Source organism: Fusarium phalaenopsidis (assembly GCF_050370095.1).
Source record: "Fusarium phalaenopsidis strain FUZ10S chromosome Unknown contig_32302, whole genome shotgun sequence".
NCBI classification, from domain to species: Eukaryota; Fungi; Ascomycota; class Sordariomycetes; order Hypocreales; family Nectriaceae; genus Fusarium; species Fusarium phalaenopsidis.
The window spans coordinates 329284-349217 of NW_028145405.1; the positions used below are offsets into that span (position 1 = coordinate 329284).

The window sequence follows — 19934 nt, forward strand, 5'->3', positions numbered from 1 at the left end:
GACTGAGTGTCAACAAGAGCTGACCTGATGCCATTCCCCAATATTTCCCTACCTTAGCGAGCTTGCCTCAAGGGCCCAGCATGGTCTCCTCCCGCTGCAAGATCCCGCGCGCCCACCCCAATCGAAAAATTAAATGGGCTGCCCTCATTTTTTAGTCCCAACTTCTGGAATCATCCTTGTCCAATCCAGAAGCTGCGTGGGCGCTCGAAAAGGTGAGCCGTCACATCACCCAGCTGGAGCTAAGCTGGAGGAGTGGATTGGATGTGCCATCACGTGACTTCGCAATTGGTCGCGTCACCCTTAGCTCACCTCCTCGCGTCTCCCAACCAAGGCACCCGCGTAAAGCACACCCACCACGTCGTTGCGTTTTATTGGCCTTGGTAAACAACCAAGAGCCTCCAACGGAACCTCCAGGATGCCCGAATTCACCGGTATGAGCCCATCTACTCTTCCCCCACTATCCTTAACTCACAGCCGCAGAGGCGGACACGATCCGCATTCTCGTTGCAACCGATAACCATGTCGGATACGAAGAACGAGACCCCATCCGTAAGGATGACAGTTGGCGTACCTTTGACGAGATCCTGAATCTCGCCCGTACCGAGGATGTAAGACAAGTAGTCACTTACCTGTTATTCTCTTCTAACATCCCTAGGTCGACATGGTTCTCCTCGCCGGCGATCTCTTCCACGACAACAAGCCCTCCCGAAAGTCACTCTACCAAGTCATGCGAACCCTTCGACAGAATTGCCTTGGCATGAAGCCCTGCCCCCTCGAGTTTCAATCCGATGCTGCGTCCGTCTTTGAAGGCGCCTTCCCTCACGTCAACTACGAAGACCCCGATATCAACATCTCCATCCCAGTCTTTTCTATTCATGGAAACCACGACGATCCCTCTGGCGAGGGCAACTTTTGTTCACTTGACCTCTTGCAGGCGAGTGGACTGCTCAACTATTTTGGACGGGTTCCCGAGGCGGATAATATCCAAGCGAAGCCCATCCTACTCCAAAAGGGTCTTACAAGACTGGCCCTCTTTGGGTTGAGTAACGTCCGAGACGAGCGAATGTTTCGAACATTTCGAGACCACAAGGTCAAGTGGTTTCACCCTAGTCCGCAGAGCCCAGACTGGTTCAACCTCCTGGCTGTTCACCAGAACCACCACGCCCATACGGCTACCTCATATCTCCCCGAGAATGTCCTTCCCGACTGGTTGGATCTTATCGTCTGGGGCCACGAGCATGAATGCTTGATTGATCCTACCCAGAACCCAGAGACAGGCTTTCATGTCATGCAGCCTGGCTCCTCAGTTGCCACTTCATTGGTACCCGGCGAAGCCGTCCAGAAGCATGTCGCTATTCTCAGCGTCACAGGCAAAGACTTCAAGGTTGAGAAGCTTCCACTCAAGACTGTGCGACCCTTTGTCACTCGAGAACTCGTCCTTTCGCAAGATAAGAACTTCAAAGGACTTGACAAGAAGAAGGAGAACCGCCAAGAGGTGACGCGCAAGCTGATGGAAGTAGTCGAGGAGATGATTGAAGAGGCCAACGCCGATTGGGAGGCGATCCAGACAGATGAGGAGGCTCTGGAAGAACGACCACTCCCCTTGATTCGACTCAAGGTGGAGTACACGGCAACAGATGGTGGCCAATTCGAGATTGAGAACCCTCAGCGATTCTCAAATCGTTTTGTTGGGAAGGTGGCCAACACGAATGACGTCGTGTACTTTTACCGCAAGAAGACGTCACAACGTGAGTTCTTCTCTCAGCTTTGAATATGTCAAGTTGCTAACGTTTTGCAGGCAAGACAACTGCAGTGAATCCGGACGCCCTCGAGGCCCTGGCTGATGGTAGCGACGCAGTCAAGGTTGAGAGTCTTGTCCAGGATTTTCTCTCAGCACAATCCCTCAAGGTTCTCCCACAAGGTCCCTTTGGTGATGCTGTAACCCAGTTTGTGACCAAGGACGACAAGCATGCCATGGAGCTCTTCGTATCAGAACATCTCACTGGTCAAGTCCGACAGATGCTGGGTCTAGAATCCGATGACGAAGATCTCAACAGCGCCATGAAGATATACCGAACAAGGATCGAGCAGGAGCAAGCGAGCGGGGCCCCCACGACCCAAGCGGAACGCAAGCGAGTTCTTAAACCAAAGCCCGCTACATGGGACAGTGACTTTGACGGCAGCTGGGAGAACGAACCAGACGCCTGGACCTACGAGGATGCTGCTGCCGACCAGGGTGCGAGCTCCGCACGTGCGTCCGCTGCACCTGCACCTGCACGCAAGACTGCAAGAGGTCGAGGCAAGGCAGCGGTCCAGCAGGATGTCGATCTTATGGATGAGGATGAGGAGCCACCGAAGAAGCCTGCTAAGCGAGCAACACGCACCACCAAAGCAGCTCCAGCACGAAAAGCCCCCGCAAGAGGGCGCGGCCGCAAACCCTTTGAAGACAGCGAAGAAGAGGAAGAAGAAGACGTAGTCATGGAGTCGGAAGAAGAACCCGCTCCACCACCACCACCACCACCACCACCAAAAACCCGTCGCGCCGCAGCAACGAGAAGCACCAAAGCCACAACGACGACGACGGCAAAGAGAGGAGCTGCCAAGGGCACGCGGCAGACAAAGCTAAACTTTTCACAGTCGCAGGCTAGTGGCACACAGAGCAAGGCTGTAGAGATTAGCGACGATGAGATCTCGGATGATGATGCGTTTGCGCCAGCGCCCAAGCCGGCGACGCGAACTCGAAGGAGGTAGTTTCTTGTCGTTGTGTGGTTTTTGAAAGGGATACCCGGGTCAAGATGTATAAAATTTACGCTCAATCGTGACAAAATGGTGTTTAGGAGCATAAAGAAAATATTGAGATATACAATCTCACTTGAACTTCAAGGTATAGCTGAACAATCTCTCCCACACATGGTTCCCTAAAAACGCCACCATCTTTCAAACAAATCACTTAAGCATTCCATAATCGACATTTCTCTTTCGTAATCATTAGTTGCCGTACAGTAGAGGGTGCATGGTGGAGTCGTTCAGACAAGGGTCCAGAGAAACAAAGGTGATGGCTTCAAGTACGAGTTAAACTCGCCTGTCAATTCATGCCTTCAATAGCACCGTGCTATACATGTTTCCCACGCCAAAAACTCCAAATAATCCCTTCTGTAACTCATCACATAACGACGCAGTCCCTATCCTTGGACTGCGATTGATTGTTCCCAATCACCGCCGCGGGGTTAACGGGCGGCCGTCTGCCCGCAGACTGACCCGCTTGCCGTTGTCCCATAGACACCGAGCCCGTCCTTGTAGACTGTCTCGAGATGTCGGCGCTGCTGTCCGCATGGCTCGGATGGCCCACCGGCGGCCGATATACCTGGTCCTGAGCTGCCTGCTCATAGGAAGGAGGCGCATCTTCACCCGCTGCTTCGGCGGGTCGTGTGACGCCCTGTCGCTGAGGAGGAATGAGAGAGCGGACTACTTGCTGAGCAGGTCGAGGTTGTGCGTTGGCCATGGTTGTCGTTGGTGCGCTGGAAGAACTAGTTCGGCCCGGTACGAGACCACTGGCTTGTCTGGTGACGCCTCCACCCCTCGGAGCCCCTCGACCAGCTTGATCGCCATGGCCTCCTCGGCCACCACGATTCGCAGGTCCCGACTGTCTAGCCTGTTGCTCAATGTACTGCTCCGAAAGTATACTCTCCCTCCGTCGTCGTGCCTCCTCTGCTCTATGTTTCTCCTCTTCTTCCTCTTGTAGCTGCAACGCAAGAGCCAGATCTCGATCCTCCTGTTCAGTGCTGGGACTCATCGGAGGCTCATCCTCATGCCGGGCCTTGCCACGTTTGTTATGCACTGTTGTCCATTCTCCTCCATCGTTGCTGTTGTAGTTTCCTGTACTTGTTCCGGGAACAGCACCACTAAGGCTGACAACGCGGAAATCTCCCGACACAAACTCGGTGCTCTCTCCGTTAACATCAGATAGCGTCTCCCATACGATTTCCTCGTGGGTCTTGAAGCCTGCATCTGTGACTAGTGTGAGAAGCTGCATCGATTGTGGATGACAGTAGAGCGTGCTGAAGTGATCGTTTCGAAACAAGATGGCAAAAGTACCCGGCCGGATAGCTTTGCCAATAACTTCAATACCCCAGTGCGTGAGTTGAGTAGCTGAGGTCTCCAGAAATTCCTTGATAATCATCACATCTTGGTAGAGCTGCTGTTCTGACTCAGTGAGGCCAACGTCTGGATCTGATAGCTTCTCCTCCAGCTCCTCCTCTCGAAATAGCAAGTTCTGCGCGTCCTCGTATGAAGCGGCCTGTCGCTCCAGCGATTCATACGCAGGCTCTGACTTGGGAGGTAACCATCCATGAATAAGGGGAATCGAAAATGTAGCGTAAAGGGCCATTTCAGCCGTGTTCTCAAAGGTTCCCGGTATCAAATCGCCCCGTTCGGTAGGGTGCAGATGTGTCAGCGACGTACGCTTGTAGGCGTTCACCATACTCTCCGTTGGTATGAAACGTGGGTTGACATTCATGCCTGTGTGCAAGCTTTGCAAGAAAGCATACAAGTCTGAAACATCAGGAAGGGCATCTTCAGAGCTGGTCCTCCGGGGTGACATTAGCTCGTCAAAGACGGCATCCAGAAGCAAATTCAAGCTGACTTGCTCCCTAGAGCGTAGGATCTGGACCAGGGCCGTGTCCTCGATATCGGCAGGCGTTGTCATGGTGAGGGCGTTCACCAGCGCCACAAGCGGACAAGGTCCATTTGCGTTCTGGATCAGGATAGGTGATGTTCGAGGGTTTTGTGATGAGGTCGCGTCGTGCCATCGGATGTTCTTGATTTGGTATGTCTCGGTCTTACCGTCTACCGGCTCTCGCGAAGGTTTCCAAGCGGATGGCTCTGTCGGTTGTCTAGGTGGTAGCGGTGGTTTATCCTCTGTAGGTTCTTTGGAAAAGCTTGTTGAGGGCTCTGCGTCTATCAAGTTCCAGTCATCGGGTGATGCTGATCCAGCTCCTGCAGCCTTGGCTTTGCCCTTGCTCGGATCTCCTATTTCGTCCCAGACATGGGTATCTCCGGTGAGCTCCTCTGTCAGCTTCATAGGCGGGGTAGGAGGTTTGGCGCTCTTTCCTAGAGGATCCTCATCCCAGGCTGGCGATTCCCGGCCCGAGGGCAGTGATACCAAGGCTGGCGATCCAGAGATAGGTGGCTGTGGTGTTGGCGCCCAAGGGTCTTTGGTATTCTCGTCCAACAAGCTTGGAGCCAGTTGTGGCGGCGGCGGCGTCGGCGCATTCTGACCGACTATTGCTGGTTGCCACGGGTTTGTGCTGGGCTCATCGAGTGTGAGTTTTGAGAAAGATTCCGAAGGAGTCGTATCCTGACTTTGGGGCACCTTTTTCCGCAGAAATGGGTTTGTCTCGGATCTGTCCCCTCCTGGCCTCAGGAAGACGGGTGCACCTTCAAGACGTTGCCCGTCACTTGGTTGTCTCCTAGGTTCTCCCCAAGCATGTTCTTCCTCCGCCTCCAAGTTAGCAAAGGCACCGCCAGGCCTCAGCGCTGCGGGGGCGCTTTGAGGATCTCGCCCATCAGCAGAGGGCGCTTGTCCATCGCGGCGTGGCCTAACATCTTCCCATCCTCCTTCGGACCCTCCATCAGCCCAGGGATTATTCGACATGGCTTCGAGCGTAGGTTTTTCTTGTTCGGAATTGATTCGAGGTTGGTATCGGATGAATGAATCGAAGGATTAAAGCAATGTCATGGGCAGGAGTCCGCTGATAAAGCTCAGCGCCTCGCCAGCTGTGACCTGCTGCTGCGCTACCACAGCGAACGGACTGCGGGGAAGTGATTCGAGGTGGTTTTGGAAGCGCCGGACGCTTAATGCATGAAGTCGGCGGCGCCAAAATCGGGAAGAGAGGTTTAATTCGGCGCGGAATGAAGCTCGTCGTTCAAATGTGTCGTTATCTCCTGTTTCGTTGAACTCGTTCTTGTTTGTCTCGGGGAAGCTCAGGTGGGCTGCCCTGAAGTGCGGTGTCGTCACTGGGTTGCAGGCGGGTCCCGCTCTGATCTTCCGTGGCGGTGCAACGTACGTTGAAAGTGAACAATTCGCTCAATGTGGCTTCTGTGATTGGGGGGAAGCAAATGTGTCTTGCAGAGAGAAAACTCCAGGCTGATTATAAAAGAGAAGGTCGGGTAAGCTTTTGCGTTCGTTGACCGGTTGCCTGGAGCTTGCCCCGCCACCCGGTGACCCAACTGGCCAGCCACATCATGGCCGCCACAGCGATGACGTGGGCGTGTCGTTCAATCTTGCGTGTCGTGATAAGTCGCGATCCGATATCCGAGTTGAGATGCCAGATGTTCAATAATCTCGAAATAATACTAGGGCCGTGGGCTGTATATTGGGTTGTTTAGAGTAGGTATTCATTGGTCTGGAAATAGGTGGTAGTGCATCCACCCACCTCAAGCTTGACACTTCCATCCTGCAGTGGGATGATCATCCTTTGACCCATCAACAGACTACAGCCCAACCACCTTTATCCTCCTTGTTTATTACATGATATACATAGAACAGCGAATATAGGTGGCCGAAAGAGTCCAATCACCAATTAGATTGGAACAGTCAACGGTCTGTTGAGATGCCACGGACGTTGAGACTAGCCAAACTCTCCAATCTCAACGACAACCGTTGGATGTGGAATTCCAACCGCAAATCTTTCACAAGCCATGGTATAAAGCGTCAGAGCTGTAATCTCTCAAAATTCCTTTGTAATGGCAAGCGGATATATCAAATGACTGGTGGGCAGCCCCAAATAGTGACGAGTAATCCATTGAATCACCCCATGCGATATACTCTACTTCGCTGCCTTTCCAGTCGCAGTCTTCTGGCCCAACAGCCCGTACCAAATAATGTCTTGATTACATGGGCTCGATTGCCCCTCGTTACGTGCCAATTCCAACTCGTCAACTTCGTCGTCGCCATGCAGACCCAGAAATGCCAACAACGCCAACTCCAAGCAAAGGCAAGGCCCGATACAAGAAACATACAACTATATCCACTGGCGCGCCTAGGCGCTGCCTGACTTGTACAAGTTCTTCATCGACCGATCCCGAGGGTGTGAAGTCGCTCGCAAGACGGCATCGTATACGCCTCGGCCAGCTCCATCTTCTCGGGATCCTGGTAGAACCATCCCTGGGCGGTATCTCTCAACCTCTGCCGGTATATCATCTCGTTTTCACACTCTGCCTTCAAGTGTCGTACGAGGTTGAGCTCAGCTGTTCGGTCGAGCTTATTGAGCTTTCCATCATCGTACTGGGCAATCTCGTCGGGATTCACGTAGTACTGGACGTTCAGGTTCGGCGTCTTGCGCTCCTCTGTGTAGGGGTGCGCGGGGTTGTCGTAGACCATGCGAGGTCCAGCAGAGGTTGACGAGGATGAGCCGCCGGAGAAGAGCGAGGTGATGACCGGGAGGATGAAGAACAGGATGATGGGTAGTAGACCCAGGAGGGTCTGGATGCCGTTGTTTTCGTTCTGTCGGCCTTGGTTGGCCTCGCGCGGTCTCGTCCGTGGTCTAGCTCCACCGAACTGATGAACTCGAATACCGGGGCCTCCTCCAAAGTTGAAGACAAACTGCGGGCCTGTGTCGAAAGCTGCAATGTTAGTACATTGTTCGTGCACTCAAACTGATCTACTCACCTCCGAATGGACCGCCACCGAACCCTCCTCCACCACCAAAGAAGCGAGCAAACATTTCTTCAGGGGTCAAATCATCATCGAACATCGGGCCGCCTCTGTTCATACCACCGCCGGCTCGTTGCGAGAAGAAGGGGTTGTTGGCCTGGGCGCTTGCGAATCGACTATCAGGATCGGTGCCGAATCGATCGAACTTTTCCTTCTTTTCCTTATCACCCAGAATTCCAAACGCTCTGCTGACCATCTTGAAGGCCTCGTCCGCATGAGGGTGTCCATTCTTGTCAGGATGGGTCAGAAGCGACTGCCTCCGATATGCCTTTTTGATCTCCGCTTCTGTACATGTCGACTTGACGCTCTCGAGGTTCAAAATATCGTAAAAGGCGGTGGCTTCGCATCTCCGAATGCGGATAACTGCTGCCTCCTGGTCTGGCGTATAGGTTCGTCCCTGATTCCCCTGCTTGTGATCGCGAGAGCGGGCCGAACCGCCTGTATCGGCTCCTGAAGCGGTTGCGCTGGGCATCTGATCGCTGGAGGGTGGGGAAGAGTCTTTGGTGTTGTTAAGTTGATCGTAGGTCGAGTATGAGGAGCAATAATGATGTTACAGCTGCGCTGTTTGAGGTCGGTCGCGGCGCCAAGTGTGAAGGTGGCTTTTTCGAAGACAAAGGGTCGGAAGATGTGGTTCCGCCGGAGGTCGAGTAGAGTCAAAGACTCGACTTCTTTGTGAGCTATCAGCGTCGCATGAGCCACATGCAGAGTCGGCCAAAAAGAGGTTGCAACGGCGATGGAAATGGATGCCAGAAATTTGATGTTTTCCAGTCGGACAATCCCCGGTCTCTGGGGAGCCGGCTCTCACCACCAATGTTGCCATCTCGACATCTCGGCATTCACGTGATATCCCCACTTGGTGTCCTGTCAGTTGGTTACCTACCCTGTGTCACTTACACGAAATGTGAAGTAAGATGTGTCTTGCATGTAATTGGTTCAAGACGAGAGAAGTGCCATTAGGCATTAACACTGTGACATGAATTGCATAGAAATGACATTCTTTTTAAGGTCTGGGGGTTGAAAATAGAAACATATCTTGAGGTACTTAGGGATCTGAATGCTCACTGAATCCAACCCTAATCTAATTGAAAAAAAAACAAGCGATGCTAACCAGTAATTGAACACACCTTCGCATTTCCTAATCAGGCAGATCTCCTAGTGTCTTATTGACGATATCATGCATTACTTTGTACATAAGAGTCGCAGTTCAAGATGGGGGAAGGCCCTCTCAGACCAACAGGCGCACCAGGGAGTATACAAGGACTTGTTTATATAAGACGAATGCAATCAATTGTTTCTTTTTGATCACTTGGACAATCACGAATATCACAGACGCTAGAAAGACATTTAGACAACAACTCAACACAAAGAAACTATGTACGTTGATACAAAGTATATACATCGAATCCGCCCCCAGCAGACCAGCAGCAACCACCTCAAGCAGCAATAAACTTCTTGATCTTGGGCAAGAACTTGGTGTAGCCCTTTCCGCTGGGCGCCTCCATGCTGAACATGTAGTCGTTCCACCAGGGTCCGGCGGCCCACCAGAGCCAGCCGGTCCAGACGTCCGAGTTGTCCAGGAGGTGCTGGAGCTCGCCCTGCACGGCCGTGTAGCACCGCTCGTTGGCGCCTCCAGCTGTCTCGCCGAGGATGCCCTTCTTGCCGTTAGCCTTGAGCCACTTCGTAGCCTCCTTGATGCGCTCCACGCCGATGGTGGTGCTGACGCACGTCTCGGATGTGCCAGATGAGTCTGCATCGAGGTACTGGTGCATCTCGTAGATGATCTTGTTCTGGGGGTCCTTGAGGTCCTTCATGGCATCACCGTTGCCGCTAGAGACCCAGGACCAGGCACCGGTCCAGGAGTTACCCTCGACAAAGATATACTGGGAGGTTGCGCCGGCGCCGCGGATGGCGTTGATGGCGGCCTGGTTGAGTTTGGCGACGAGCGAGTTGTCCATGTCGTGGTACTCGTTGTTAGTGTCAAAGATGACGCGCTTGTTGTTAGCGAAGCGCTTGGCTACCTTGGACCACCAGGTGCCAAAGTCGGCTGTGCTCGTGATGATGTTGCCGGCGAAGCGGCCATAGTTGTGAGGGTCCAGAACGGCATATGCGCCCCTGTTTCCTTAGTCTTTGATCTGCATAATGGACACGAAAAACTTACTGGCCAGTGATGTGGCTGACAACACTCTCAAGGCCCTTGATGTAGTCCTCATCAATGGAGCCCGTGATGCCACCAGGAGTAACTCTCTCCATGCGGAAGCCCACACGGAAGGTGTTCATGCCGGTGCCAATGAGCGTCTATAACTGTCAACATGCATCCAGATCCACGACTTGGAGAAACATACATCAATAGAGCTTGTCTCGGGCCAGATGTAGTCGGTGCCGAGCTTTCCAGGGAGGTTTCCCTCCCCAAACTCACCACCGGACTCATTGGAGCCAGTGAATATGAATTTTCCAGCTCGCTTGGTGCAGGGAGCGGCGAAAGCAAGGGAAGCGCCAGCGCTTGCGAGAAGGATATCAGTGAACCGCATTGTTTGATCTAGTTTCTCTGTTGTAAAGGAGTGTCGGATGATCGTTCAACGAGCCATGTAGAACCAAAAACTACTCGGGAGCCAAGGCGAGTATATATACTCGTACTAACAAGGCCATTTTCTCTGCTACTGACGCTGGCGGCAGCAGATTCATTGCAGTGGGATATGACAAGGGGATCGTCAACCCACAAGCTATGATGGCTCCTCAGTGCGCCCACTGCCTTGGTAGACTCGGCCGATGTGCGCAAGGTTTCATCTAGAATCCCGGAAAGGAAAAAGGAAGCCCGTCCACTGCGGGAGGAGGTGGCTCCGTGCTTGTTTGTCTGAAACAGGAGCCAGGGCCCCTGATATTTCAATAAACCTCCATCACGGGTAGATCGGAGAAGGATCGAATGTGATTTGATATTACAGAGTTGCGTACTGTGTAGGTACACAATAGGTCTGAATTGAATCTCTTGGGAAGTATTATGATATACCCTTTAACTCATGCCGAGTGTTAAGGGGTTGAAAACCACTTGGTTTCCATCATGAGTTCGCCTTAGAAAAGAGCCCTGAATACAAGCATCAAAATCGCAAGACAAGTCGCATGACCACTTAAAGATGTGGTCTATCGCCGAAACATCAATATTCGTCCCGTTGGTGGGCGTCGTTTCTCCGTTCGATATTACCCCGAACCTTAGGTTAATGAACCGATGCCGAGATCCCGTTTACGAAAGGGGAGGTCACGTGGCAATCGGATCAACCGCCCACCATCCCGGAAAAACAACGCCCCTGCCGCGGAGCCGATCGCATTTCGAGGCTTTGGAGATGGAGGCTTGAAATTTCCCAAGACGAAGGTGTGTTAGCGACAATGTACGCGACACGGGTTCTCCTTAAGCGCTCTGTGTGGAAGGGTGAGTCAATTGCTTTCTCCTCGTGTTTCTAATAACTGACAATTTCTCTCAGGCCCACATCTTGTGCCGTAAGCCGTCCACGATCGGCTCGAATACCGTCGCCTTCTAACGTTCGATAGCCTTCCCATTGTCTGGCCCAAGTCCCCCGGCGACAAGGTCCCTCCCGTACGAACGCAGGCTCGATCTGCCACGATTCTGCCCAACTTTGTTGGACTCAAGTTCGAGGTTCACAACGGCAAGGACTACCATGAGGTGACCATTACTGAAGACATGGTCGGACACAAGCTCGGCGAGTTTTCACCGTAAGTCGTATAACCTCGAGTGATGATCTTGGCTCATAGAATTTCTAGGACGCGGAAGCCCAACATTTGGGACAAGAGGTAGACTTTATGAGCAAGAGCCGGAATCTGGGTATACCCATGTACAAACACTACATGTAACATCACTGAGCACGATGATTCAACGAACATGTCCATTCGCGCATGAAAGCAATCTATTGCGGCCAGTCAAAATGTTATACTGGCCTGATATCTTTGACAGACCCAAAACCTCCGTAAACGCCTAAACCCAAAAACACCTTGACCGTATGCACTCGTTCCAGTTGTAATTAAAACCAACAACACTCAGCGGTAGAACTCGCTCCGCTTCACGTTGACGCCGTACTCTCCAACTGCCATGCCCAGATCCTCCATCGTGAGGACCGTCCTGTTCTGGCTGCCACCCTGACCACCACCGCCGTAGCCCGGTCGCTGGATTCCGAGCGGCGCGCCCTTGTTCTGGTCCTTGTTTCCAGGCTGACCGGTCGGCTGGCCGGGGATGGGGAATCCGGCGGCAGCGCCGAGCGAGCCCATGGGGTTGTTTGTGTTCGAAGATGCGCGGATCCGGCTGTACTGGTAGGCGTCGGCAGCGATGTCGGCGATGAACTTCTGGGTGGCGAGGGCAAGTAGTCGCGCCAGGCGGGGATCGGTTTGCGGAGGGGGAGGAAGACCAGCCTTGGTCATGTAGTAGTGAGTGACTGCATCGGGGATCTAAAGACGGTTAGATGAGTCGAGATGCGAAGCGCGGGGAGCATACAATGGGAGCATAGTCATCCATCTTATTCAGGAACTCTCGCAGCGACGTATCCTTGCGCGACGGAAGTCGTGACTCTGGGACCGTAGGGGCGGGCGGCGCCACATCAGCAGGGCCATTCTGCGCAGCGGGGGACTGCTCTGTCTTTTCGGGCGCGTCGCTAGCCATCGTGAAGGATTTGATGAATGCGATGTGTTTCGATGTTGATGTTGAAGGTTCAAGGTGTAGCATGTCGCGTTAAGGGAGTTCGATATCACGTGATTGATGTCATGGGTTGCCTGAAGGTGAACATTCCCAAATGAAGCCAAACAAAACAATATATTACAATAGGCAAAGGAAACGAAAGAAATAGCATCATTTGATGGTTCAAACTCAATTACCATGGCCTACTGGCCATCCTCAATCTTACACATCGCCTACTTTTCCTCCTTGGGCACACATCTCGAATCTAAGCAGCATGTGGAACATGAATAGACTCCACTCTATTTTGACTACCGTTTCGTTAAATCGAAGGTCCGTTCCCCAAATCTCCAAGCCAAACGGCGACGCCATTGATTACCGCCTTGTCGACCTCCCAAACCAACGCCTTTCATGCATCTCCTGAAGCCGGAGTTTGTCGTGGCCAGAATAGCGGCCGTTCCCTTGCCTTGCGGCTTCTTGATCGTAATGTCAATGTCAACGCGACCGAGACGCGTCTTGAGCCTGATGCTCTGCTCGTACAGGTTCTGTGGGTACTCTGGTCGCTTAGACGGGGAGCTTGAACTTCTTGCCCTTGAGAACCTTGGTGTAGTAGATGTAGAAAAAGTCGCTGTACAGGATCGTCTGGATGATGCCGGCAATGATGGCAATGTAGTCGACCTTGTGGTTGGGCTCGCTAAAGTATCGGTAGATCCAGTTGGGGATGTAGAGAGCGCGGTAGCTGCCGAGCGCAAAGAGGTAGTGCGTGGTGATGGTCTCAGCCTCTCCGGTTCGCTGCAGCATGAAGAGCTGGGGGAGAATGGCCACGGCCTCGAGCCAGATGGAGAAGGCCCAGAGGATCTCGGAGAAGGTGTAGTAATAGGGGAATGCGATGGCGAGGACGGCGGCACCGGCGAGGAGGTACTGGACGCGGAAGGTATCGACGTTGGGGTCGTTGGTGGGCTTGTAGGCGTTGGTCATGAGGTAGATGATGTATCCTTGCGAACCGAGGAAGAGGAGCTTAAAGACAAAGTTGTAGATGCTATCGGTCGAGAAGATGTCTGCGAGGTGTTAGAGACGTGGCGAACGAGGCATCGAGAGTCGTACCGAGATAACGAGTGACGTAGACAAACATGTAAAGAGCCTGGGACTTGAACGAGATGCCTGAGCAGCTCTGGTGATTGTCAGCATTGTTAATCCATTAAAGACAAGGGAGAACCAACGTTCAACTGCACCATCTTGTGCAGCAAGATGAAGATGCTGCCGAGATGCGAAAAATCCGCTGCGCTAGCCGTTAGAGCCAGTCATCCAAGCTGTTCCACGTTGAAACCTACCAAGGATGCGAAAGATGTTCAACATGATTGCGGTGTTGTGCTTATCGCGAAGCTAGACTAAGACAGGGGCAAGAGCGCAGAGAGCTGCTAGAAGCGCAGCGGGCGGGCGTCGGGCGACAATATGAAGGAGCTGAATCGTACGCAAGCGAGGGACCGAATGCAATTGAATCTCGTCGTGATGGTGGATGATGTTGAGAGTTGCAAGCTTGACTCCGGAGAGATTGACAGGGGAGCAGGATGATCATGAATCTCGAGACTCGACTCGGCCGGAAAAAGGACACGACGCGATAGCAAGCTCATTGGGCCTTGCAGCTACGTAATGCGCTGGCATGTGGTTGGTGAGCCACAGATACTAGCCACAGTGTGTCATGTATGTGGCTAGTGCCTCCGTCTTTCTCCGTTCCGCTTTCGGATGCCCAGATGCCTCTCTCAACAAGATCATCATCATGAGAATCACGTACGGGTTTTGCAGCCTCGTTTGGCTGAGAGAATCTTGCTCCATTAAGATTTGAACGTTGGGCCTCATCAACGGACCACTCATGAATGACGCAATGACCTTTCTCACTGCTTATGTCGGCAACACCCTGGAGATGGTCAGTTGAGTGACGAGATAGGCTTCAAGCTGGCTTCCCACGAGGCTTCCCCTCATCTTTGTTTCTCTTTCTCAGCCCAATGCCTCGGTCTCGGCTTCGAATCACCCGTCTTGATTTCTCATCACACCACAGCTTTCAGCCTCAACCTGGTGCAACACAACCTCGTTGTCAGTCTCCTGTTCCTGGCTGAAATATTGAAAGCCACAACTGCAGACCTGGCATCTCAAGATACGAGTCGACTCTTTTCGAGCTGCAGACAAAGCCTCGTTCGCCAAGAAGGGGGCAGCTCATGGCTATCGCCCAGTCATGTGAGGACGCGTTGAGAGTCATTCATCCAGTTTTCAAAGTGCAAAGCCTCTTTTCGTAAAGGGCGCCGAGAAATCAGTTGCCGGCATATCCGCAGAGCCTCTCCCCCAGTTGTTGGAGAGCCGTGTTAATAGAACACCCCCCATGCCACGCTACGATTCCCTGCCAAGAGGCTTCCCCAGCTTGACACTATTCGCTGGGTGCCCTGCCTCCACCTTAAGCGCTGTGCCAAGCTTTGATCTACTAGTCCCGAATACCTTGCAGAGTGCCTTGTACTTGAGTGACCTGACGGTACTTGCATCCATCCCGTCTTTCACCTCATGCAGCAATTTGCGCACCATGCGGCCTATTCACAGCCTGGGCAGAATTGGGGTTGGTAGCGGTCACCGGCGCTTTCTAGTCGCCACCAGGGCTGTGCTGAGGGCAGCCGAATGCTCGCTGTCTAGTGCTGTTCGTCCTAGAGTTCACAAGTGATGGAGGCTTGTCGGCTGCCTTCAGCCCTCTCAACCAACTAACACCTGCCCTGGGCTTTCAACCACAGCTGGGACCGACGCTCGTTTGTATGACGATGGGTTAAGGCCAGAATCCGGTACGACTGACACAAAGTCTGTCCTTGGGCACAACACTCGTTACTCTTTCGACTCTTGCTATGCATCCACATGTCGTCTTCACCAACTTCTCCGCGGTTCGCATTCAGAACCTCCTGGCATGACCAAATCCGTGAGACAGGGGCTGTCGATCGTCTCAAAGAGGGACGCTACGATCAGTTCCCGCTCCAACAGACCCAGGCCTTGACAAACAACATCCTGGCTAGCAACGTCCTAGGCAACGGCTTCAACGTTCTTGGAAACTCGTTCTTCAGTCGTGGAGTAACGCCCGGAACTTTGGACGCCGATATCTTGCTGGTCAGCAAGTTGGCTCCCTTCAGAAACGAAAGCTTTGCACTCGAGGCCGGAGTCCTTGCTTGTTTCCATGCCTTTTCACACGAGGGCGCCCGTGGCCAGGTGCGGGAGGCACTTGGAAGATGCGAGATTCCTGGACCTTTTTTTCTACACCAGGCCCGAGCCTACCTCCAGTTTCTGATCCTGGCAAGCGGTATACGACACGAATTTGTCCCTAACGAAGTACCCGTTCTTGCCAAGGCTCTCTTCAATCTAGTCAAAGAACGCGAACCAGAAGAACCCTTCCCAGCGATCTTAGGGCATCTCCACCATATTGGAAAAGAGTCCATCGACGACTACCTCCCACTGCACTTGGTCGAGATGATGCTGTGCTACGCCGATTACAAGGAGAAACTCCGAATCAAGCTAAACGAATTAAAAGACTCTTGCCAGTGGCATTCTGCATACAAGCTGGTGGCCGGGGCGAGTCAACTGGAATACCTCCCTGCCAAAGCCCTACTCCGCTACGCATTGCCTGATAGAAGCTGGTGGATGCCGTGGCAACCCAACCTCGATAGGATCCGTGAATGGGAGACACGGCTCTCTGAGAAAGATCGATATCGACTTGTTGTGGTTTTAGATCTGGAGGGACCAGATACTACTGGGGGGCAACAACGTCATCTTCTACGACACTCATGCTGTGGCATTTTTAGCCCGGCTGCCGACACTTTACCCCTAAAGAACGGTCGACATATAATGGACAGTCTCATGACTGTTGTCGATCGTGCCATCGCCCGAGGCTCCGAGGCCGTTGGACTTATCGTCACTATGTGCATCAAGCCTCGACGGGTTGATTGGCAAACTATTGAGCGGATCGAGGCAGCCTTGGAGCTACGGTCTCCAGATGGCATCCGTGCATTGAACACCTACGTACGAGCCTTTGAAAAAGGAGACTTGTCCGACAAGGTCCAGGCTTGTACAGCTTTTCTCAACACAGTCACTGCTGCACCTCAACTACGAAACCTCTATGGTAGTCCGAGAGACCTTGCCGGCCCGGGATGTCACGTCTTCATGGAAGCGGTGGAATACCTATACAGGCAGCTCTGTGAACGGCAAGCCAGCGAGAGATTCGCCCTTGCTACGGGTGGTCTTGGCCGCGCCCTTGCTTCTGCTACATGGCTTCATGAGCTTTGGGATGATGTCTTCGTCGAGGGTTTGAAAGGAGTGCCCAGCGATCACTACATCTCGAATGCGTTTCACCTCTTGCGCACTGCGTCAGAGGTTGAATATCCTATTCACCGCGATGATCTTGCGTATTGCTTGTGTCTCTCAAAACGTGAGGACGCCGCCGCGGCAGATGTTACACGCCCCTCTCGCCTTGGGGATGACCTTATCCGGTCGATTCCTCTTGATACAGATCGCGGGCTCCTTCGGGACAAGCTATGTCGAGAAGTTCGGGAAGGATTTAGCCCGGAGGAGGCGATGGCATGCGTGAATCAGAGCAAAAAGGAGCACCCTAGCTTTGTCAAGAAAATACGCGAGCTCATCACCCAAGAAAACAATGACATGTTGTGCGTCAACATGGCATGGTATCTGAGCCGGAATCACAACATCCCCAACGCAAAGCGTCCAGCAGAGTGTTGGCGACAGCTCCTCATGCACAAGATGCGGCAGAGATCCCCCGGGCTCCTAGAACGAGTCGGTGACGCTCTGCCGACATCCAAGTTGTGGGTGGACTGGCAGGCTCACCTACGGTGGCTGTACCAAGACAGACACTACGATCCAGAGGGGGCGCTCGGGTTCACGCCTGAAAAGTTCAATGCGGTTACGGTTCGGAAGATGGGGATTGGGAGGTCGGTGAGCATGAGCACCAGCTCGACGGGGAGCAGTGGGGGATATCCGTATTTGGGGAGAGATTTTGGTAGGGATTAACAGATTGATGATTTGGTACGGATGTTTACGTGATTTTACGTGGTTATGAGGCGTTTATGATGTCTGTAGAGTAGTTGAAGGAGTTCTTGATTATAATAGAAAATCGAATCTATAATTTCGCTCAAATTTTATGGCTAAATTACACAAATGAATACATAAACCATACGTTTTACTAGTAAACAATCTGAAACGCAACAACGCAGTCTGCAATTAGGCCATATCCCGTTCATGCCCAGGAACGGGGTTATAAGCGTTATAGGGGTTCGTCGAAGGGTACGGCGGTCCACCCATCGGCCGAACTGCTGGTCGCGTACCAGTCGGTTGAGGAGACAGTGATCCAGACTCTGGACCGTAGTTTCTAGCCGGAGGTGGGAAGAGGGGCATTGTGTTGATAGATTGCGTGTCGGACTGAGGAACTTGAGTGTAGGTTGACCTGGAGCTTGGCCTTGTTCTTCGTACGTTCTCAAGAGGAACATCGTCATGAATAGGAGACAATCTTGGGTTGGAAGGTTGTCTAGCGTGTCGCTGAGTACGAGATCCGTTGAGGGTTGAGGCTGGCGAGGTACCGCCGCCGCCGGAGGCAGATCTCCGCCCAAGGTTCCCAAAGGCATTCTCAGTAAAGTTAGTGATGGCCGAGATGTTGCGGTTCTCAATGCTACTAAAGAACCTCCCCTCCCTCGGGTTGAGCGTGCCAAACTTGTTGCGCAAGAAGCGAATGTACTGTCTCGCAAGTTTCCGCTGGTCTTCCCTCGGCGTGTTAAGAGTCTCGAATGACATCTCAAGAACTTCATCGAGATTCCGTTCCGTCTTGTCAAGCACCTCACGGAACGGAGGAGCTAAAGTTCGTCCGTGTGATGTACCGTCGTTGAGCTCGTCGAGGATGTACTTGCGGACTTCACCCTTTACAGGTCTCGTGACGGCGTGCTCTTGGACCTTGCCAGAGGTGATATCCCAGGCGAGCCAGGCCATCACTGAAAAGTAGAGAACGCTGACAAGACCTTCGGAGACGTCTTTGAAGAGGAGAGTGTCTTGGCGGGTGTTGCCAGGCATGTAGGTCCGGATAACGACGGCGAATTGAAGTATAGAGCGGATAAGGAGAAGAATCGTGGCGCCATAGAACACATTGTGATACTATATCCATGTTAGCATCTTGTATGTCAGACCAAGGGATAATTGACAAACCTTTTGCCGTTCTCCATCAATCTTAACAGCCCTCAAGATGATAGCATCCGTCGCAGCAGCAAAAATCATGAGACAAAACCCAAAAACCAAGCCGGTAGTAGCAAGTTCAAAATGCGTCCACTTGTCCGAAACATCTGCAATGATGTTCAAGCTATAAAACCTCATCCAAACAACAGCTAGAGAAAAACCCAGCAGCCATTGAAAGAATGACACCATGAACACCAAAAAGAGCCCGAATTTGGCGGATACCCACCACCAGTTGCGACGCTCAGAGTTGGCTTTTATCTCGCGCCAGAGGATGGCATATGTTCCCCAGATCAGGAGGATGGTCGAGGCGAGGTGGAAGGCTTCCCAGAAGGGGGCGAGGAGGATGTAGCCGAAGACGACGGAGCGTTGGTCAAAGTGTAGCCATCTGTCGATGACGACGATAAAGTACCAGCTAGCACAAGTTAGACAATTGTAACCCTGAAGAGAAAGAGTATACTCACAAGCAGAGAAAGGCCGTTCCGTAGAGGATAGTGTTGAATTCCTTCCAAAGCTCCTTCGGCCTATGCAACAGCCAAAAGAAGGCCCAGATAAAGAACCCAGTAACAAAGAACCATATCGTAACAAACACAGCTCCCACGACGTCTCCCTCGGGGAGAGGTTCGGGAGATAGATTCCAAAGAGTCTTGTTCTGCATGTTTGAGAAGGCTTTGGGGGTCTTGGAGGGAGAGTTTCAGCAGAAAGCTCAGGACTTGACCTTTTTGTCAATGTTTCTCTCTCTCCAATATCATTCAATCCCTGGAGCCGCTCTCTCTCAAGTGCCTAGCATCGCACCTTGCTGCATCCGCCTCCTCACTCAGCCTGCTTTCCACAATTTCCACCCCCCATGTCCCGAACTCCCAAGTCACTCCAAGTACCTCTCGACCAGTACATCGAGATACATAAAAAAGCAGGCTGTGTGATAAAGACCTGCCTGCAGACATGCTACAATATTTCGTCTGAAAATCTGCCTATCACAGTTGTGAGTTCCACAGCCTGATTCTCTCCGGCACGCAGCGGCCCGCCGATGTGATGGTAACTAATGCACCTCGCGACGCGCCCATGAGCCGAGAGGCGTTCTCAAGAGCCAATGCACGTCTCGTGATACCAAGCCGCAGATTAGTTTCCCTTTGACAAGGGTTGAAAATGCACCCCATGCGAGGGTGTATGCAGCCTGGGGTCGAAGGAATGCGGGAGGGCTGAGTTAACGTGGGGGAGAAGCTAGGCTAGGGGAATGCCCTCCGTTGAGCCCTTTCAGCCGCAGCAAGCCACTAGACGCGGGACGGGCAAACAGAGACT

At 52.6% G+C, this 19934-nt stretch overlaps 9 protein-coding genes across 9 annotated transcripts; 3 read left to right on the plus strand and 6 right to left on the minus strand.

Moving 5' to 3' along the window:
* Window positions 1-415: 415 nt before the first annotated feature.
* Window positions 416-2751, plus strand: LRP88_07487 (MRX complex nuclease subunit; the record flags this gene model as incomplete). The annotated part of the gene is made up of 4 exons (XM_083244017.1): window positions 416-431; window positions 481-608; window positions 656-1748; window positions 1799-2751. The coding sequence occupies 4 exons, from the start codon at window positions 416-418 to the stop codon at window positions 2749-2751; spliced, it is 2190 nt and encodes a 729-aa protein (XP_083098511.1).
* A 412-nt stretch (window positions 2752-3163) lies between these two features.
* LRP88_07488 (MINDY family deubiquitinase) lies at window positions 3164-5653 on the minus strand (the record flags this gene model as incomplete). The annotated part of the gene is made up of 1 exon (XM_083244018.1): window positions 3164-5653. The coding sequence occupies one exon, from the start codon at window positions 5651-5653 to the stop codon at window positions 3164-3166; it is 2490 nt and encodes an 829-aa protein (XP_083098512.1).
* Window positions 5654-7069: 1416 nt separating this feature from the next.
* On the minus strand, window positions 7070-8186 carry LRP88_07489 (J domain-containing protein; the record flags this gene model as incomplete). The annotated part of the gene is made up of 2 exons (XM_083244019.1): window positions 7070-7611; window positions 7670-8186. 2 exons carry the CDS (start codon window positions 8184-8186, stop codon window positions 7070-7072), a joined length of 1059 nt encoding a protein of 352 aa, XP_083098513.1.
* Window positions 8187-9147: 961 nt separating this feature from the next.
* On the minus strand, window positions 9148-10242 carry LRP88_07490 (glycoside hydrolase superfamily; the record flags this gene model as incomplete). Its single annotated transcript, XM_083244020.1, has 3 exons — window positions 9148-9763; window positions 9873-10009; window positions 10057-10242. The coding sequence occupies 3 exons, from the start codon at window positions 10240-10242 to the stop codon at window positions 9148-9150; spliced, it is 939 nt and encodes a 312-aa protein (XP_083098514.1).
* An 850-nt stretch (window positions 10243-11092) lies between these two features.
* Window positions 11093-11441, plus strand: LRP88_07491 (mitochondrial 37S ribosomal protein uS19m; the record flags this gene model as incomplete). The annotated part of the gene is made up of 2 exons (XM_083244021.1): window positions 11093-11157; window positions 11255-11441. The coding sequence occupies 2 exons, from the start codon at window positions 11093-11095 to the stop codon at window positions 11439-11441; spliced, it is 252 nt and encodes an 83-aa protein (XP_083098515.1).
* Window positions 11442-11758: 317 nt separating this feature from the next.
* Window positions 11759-12374, minus strand: LRP88_07492 (transcription initiation factor TFIID 23-30kDa subunit-domain-containing protein; the record flags this gene model as incomplete). The annotated part of the gene is made up of 2 exons (XM_083244022.1): window positions 11759-12127; window positions 12210-12374. 2 exons carry the CDS (start codon window positions 12372-12374, stop codon window positions 11759-11761), a joined length of 534 nt encoding a protein of 177 aa, XP_083098516.1.
* A 576-nt stretch (window positions 12375-12950) lies between these two features.
* Window positions 12951-13742, minus strand: LRP88_07493 (ER lumen protein retaining receptor-domain-containing protein; the record flags this gene model as incomplete). The annotated part of the gene is made up of 4 exons (XM_083244023.1): window positions 12951-13444; window positions 13500-13557; window positions 13607-13665; window positions 13718-13742. 4 exons carry the CDS (start codon window positions 13740-13742, stop codon window positions 12951-12953), a joined length of 636 nt encoding a protein of 211 aa, XP_083098517.1.
* A 1533-nt stretch (window positions 13743-15275) lies between these two features.
* On the plus strand, window positions 15276-17429 carry LRP88_07494 (uncharacterized protein; the record flags this gene model as incomplete). Its single annotated transcript, XM_083244024.1, has 1 exon — window positions 15276-17429. The coding sequence occupies one exon, from the start codon at window positions 15276-15278 to the stop codon at window positions 17427-17429; it is 2154 nt and encodes a 717-aa protein (XP_083098518.1).
* Window positions 17430-17639: 210 nt separating this feature from the next.
* Window positions 17640-19293, minus strand: LRP88_07495 (uncharacterized protein; the record flags this gene model as incomplete). Its single annotated transcript, XM_083244025.1, has 3 exons — window positions 17640-18560; window positions 18612-19050; window positions 19100-19293. 3 exons carry the CDS (start codon window positions 19291-19293, stop codon window positions 17640-17642), a joined length of 1554 nt encoding a protein of 517 aa, XP_083098519.1.
* Between the last annotated feature and the right edge of the window lie 641 nt (window positions 19294-19934).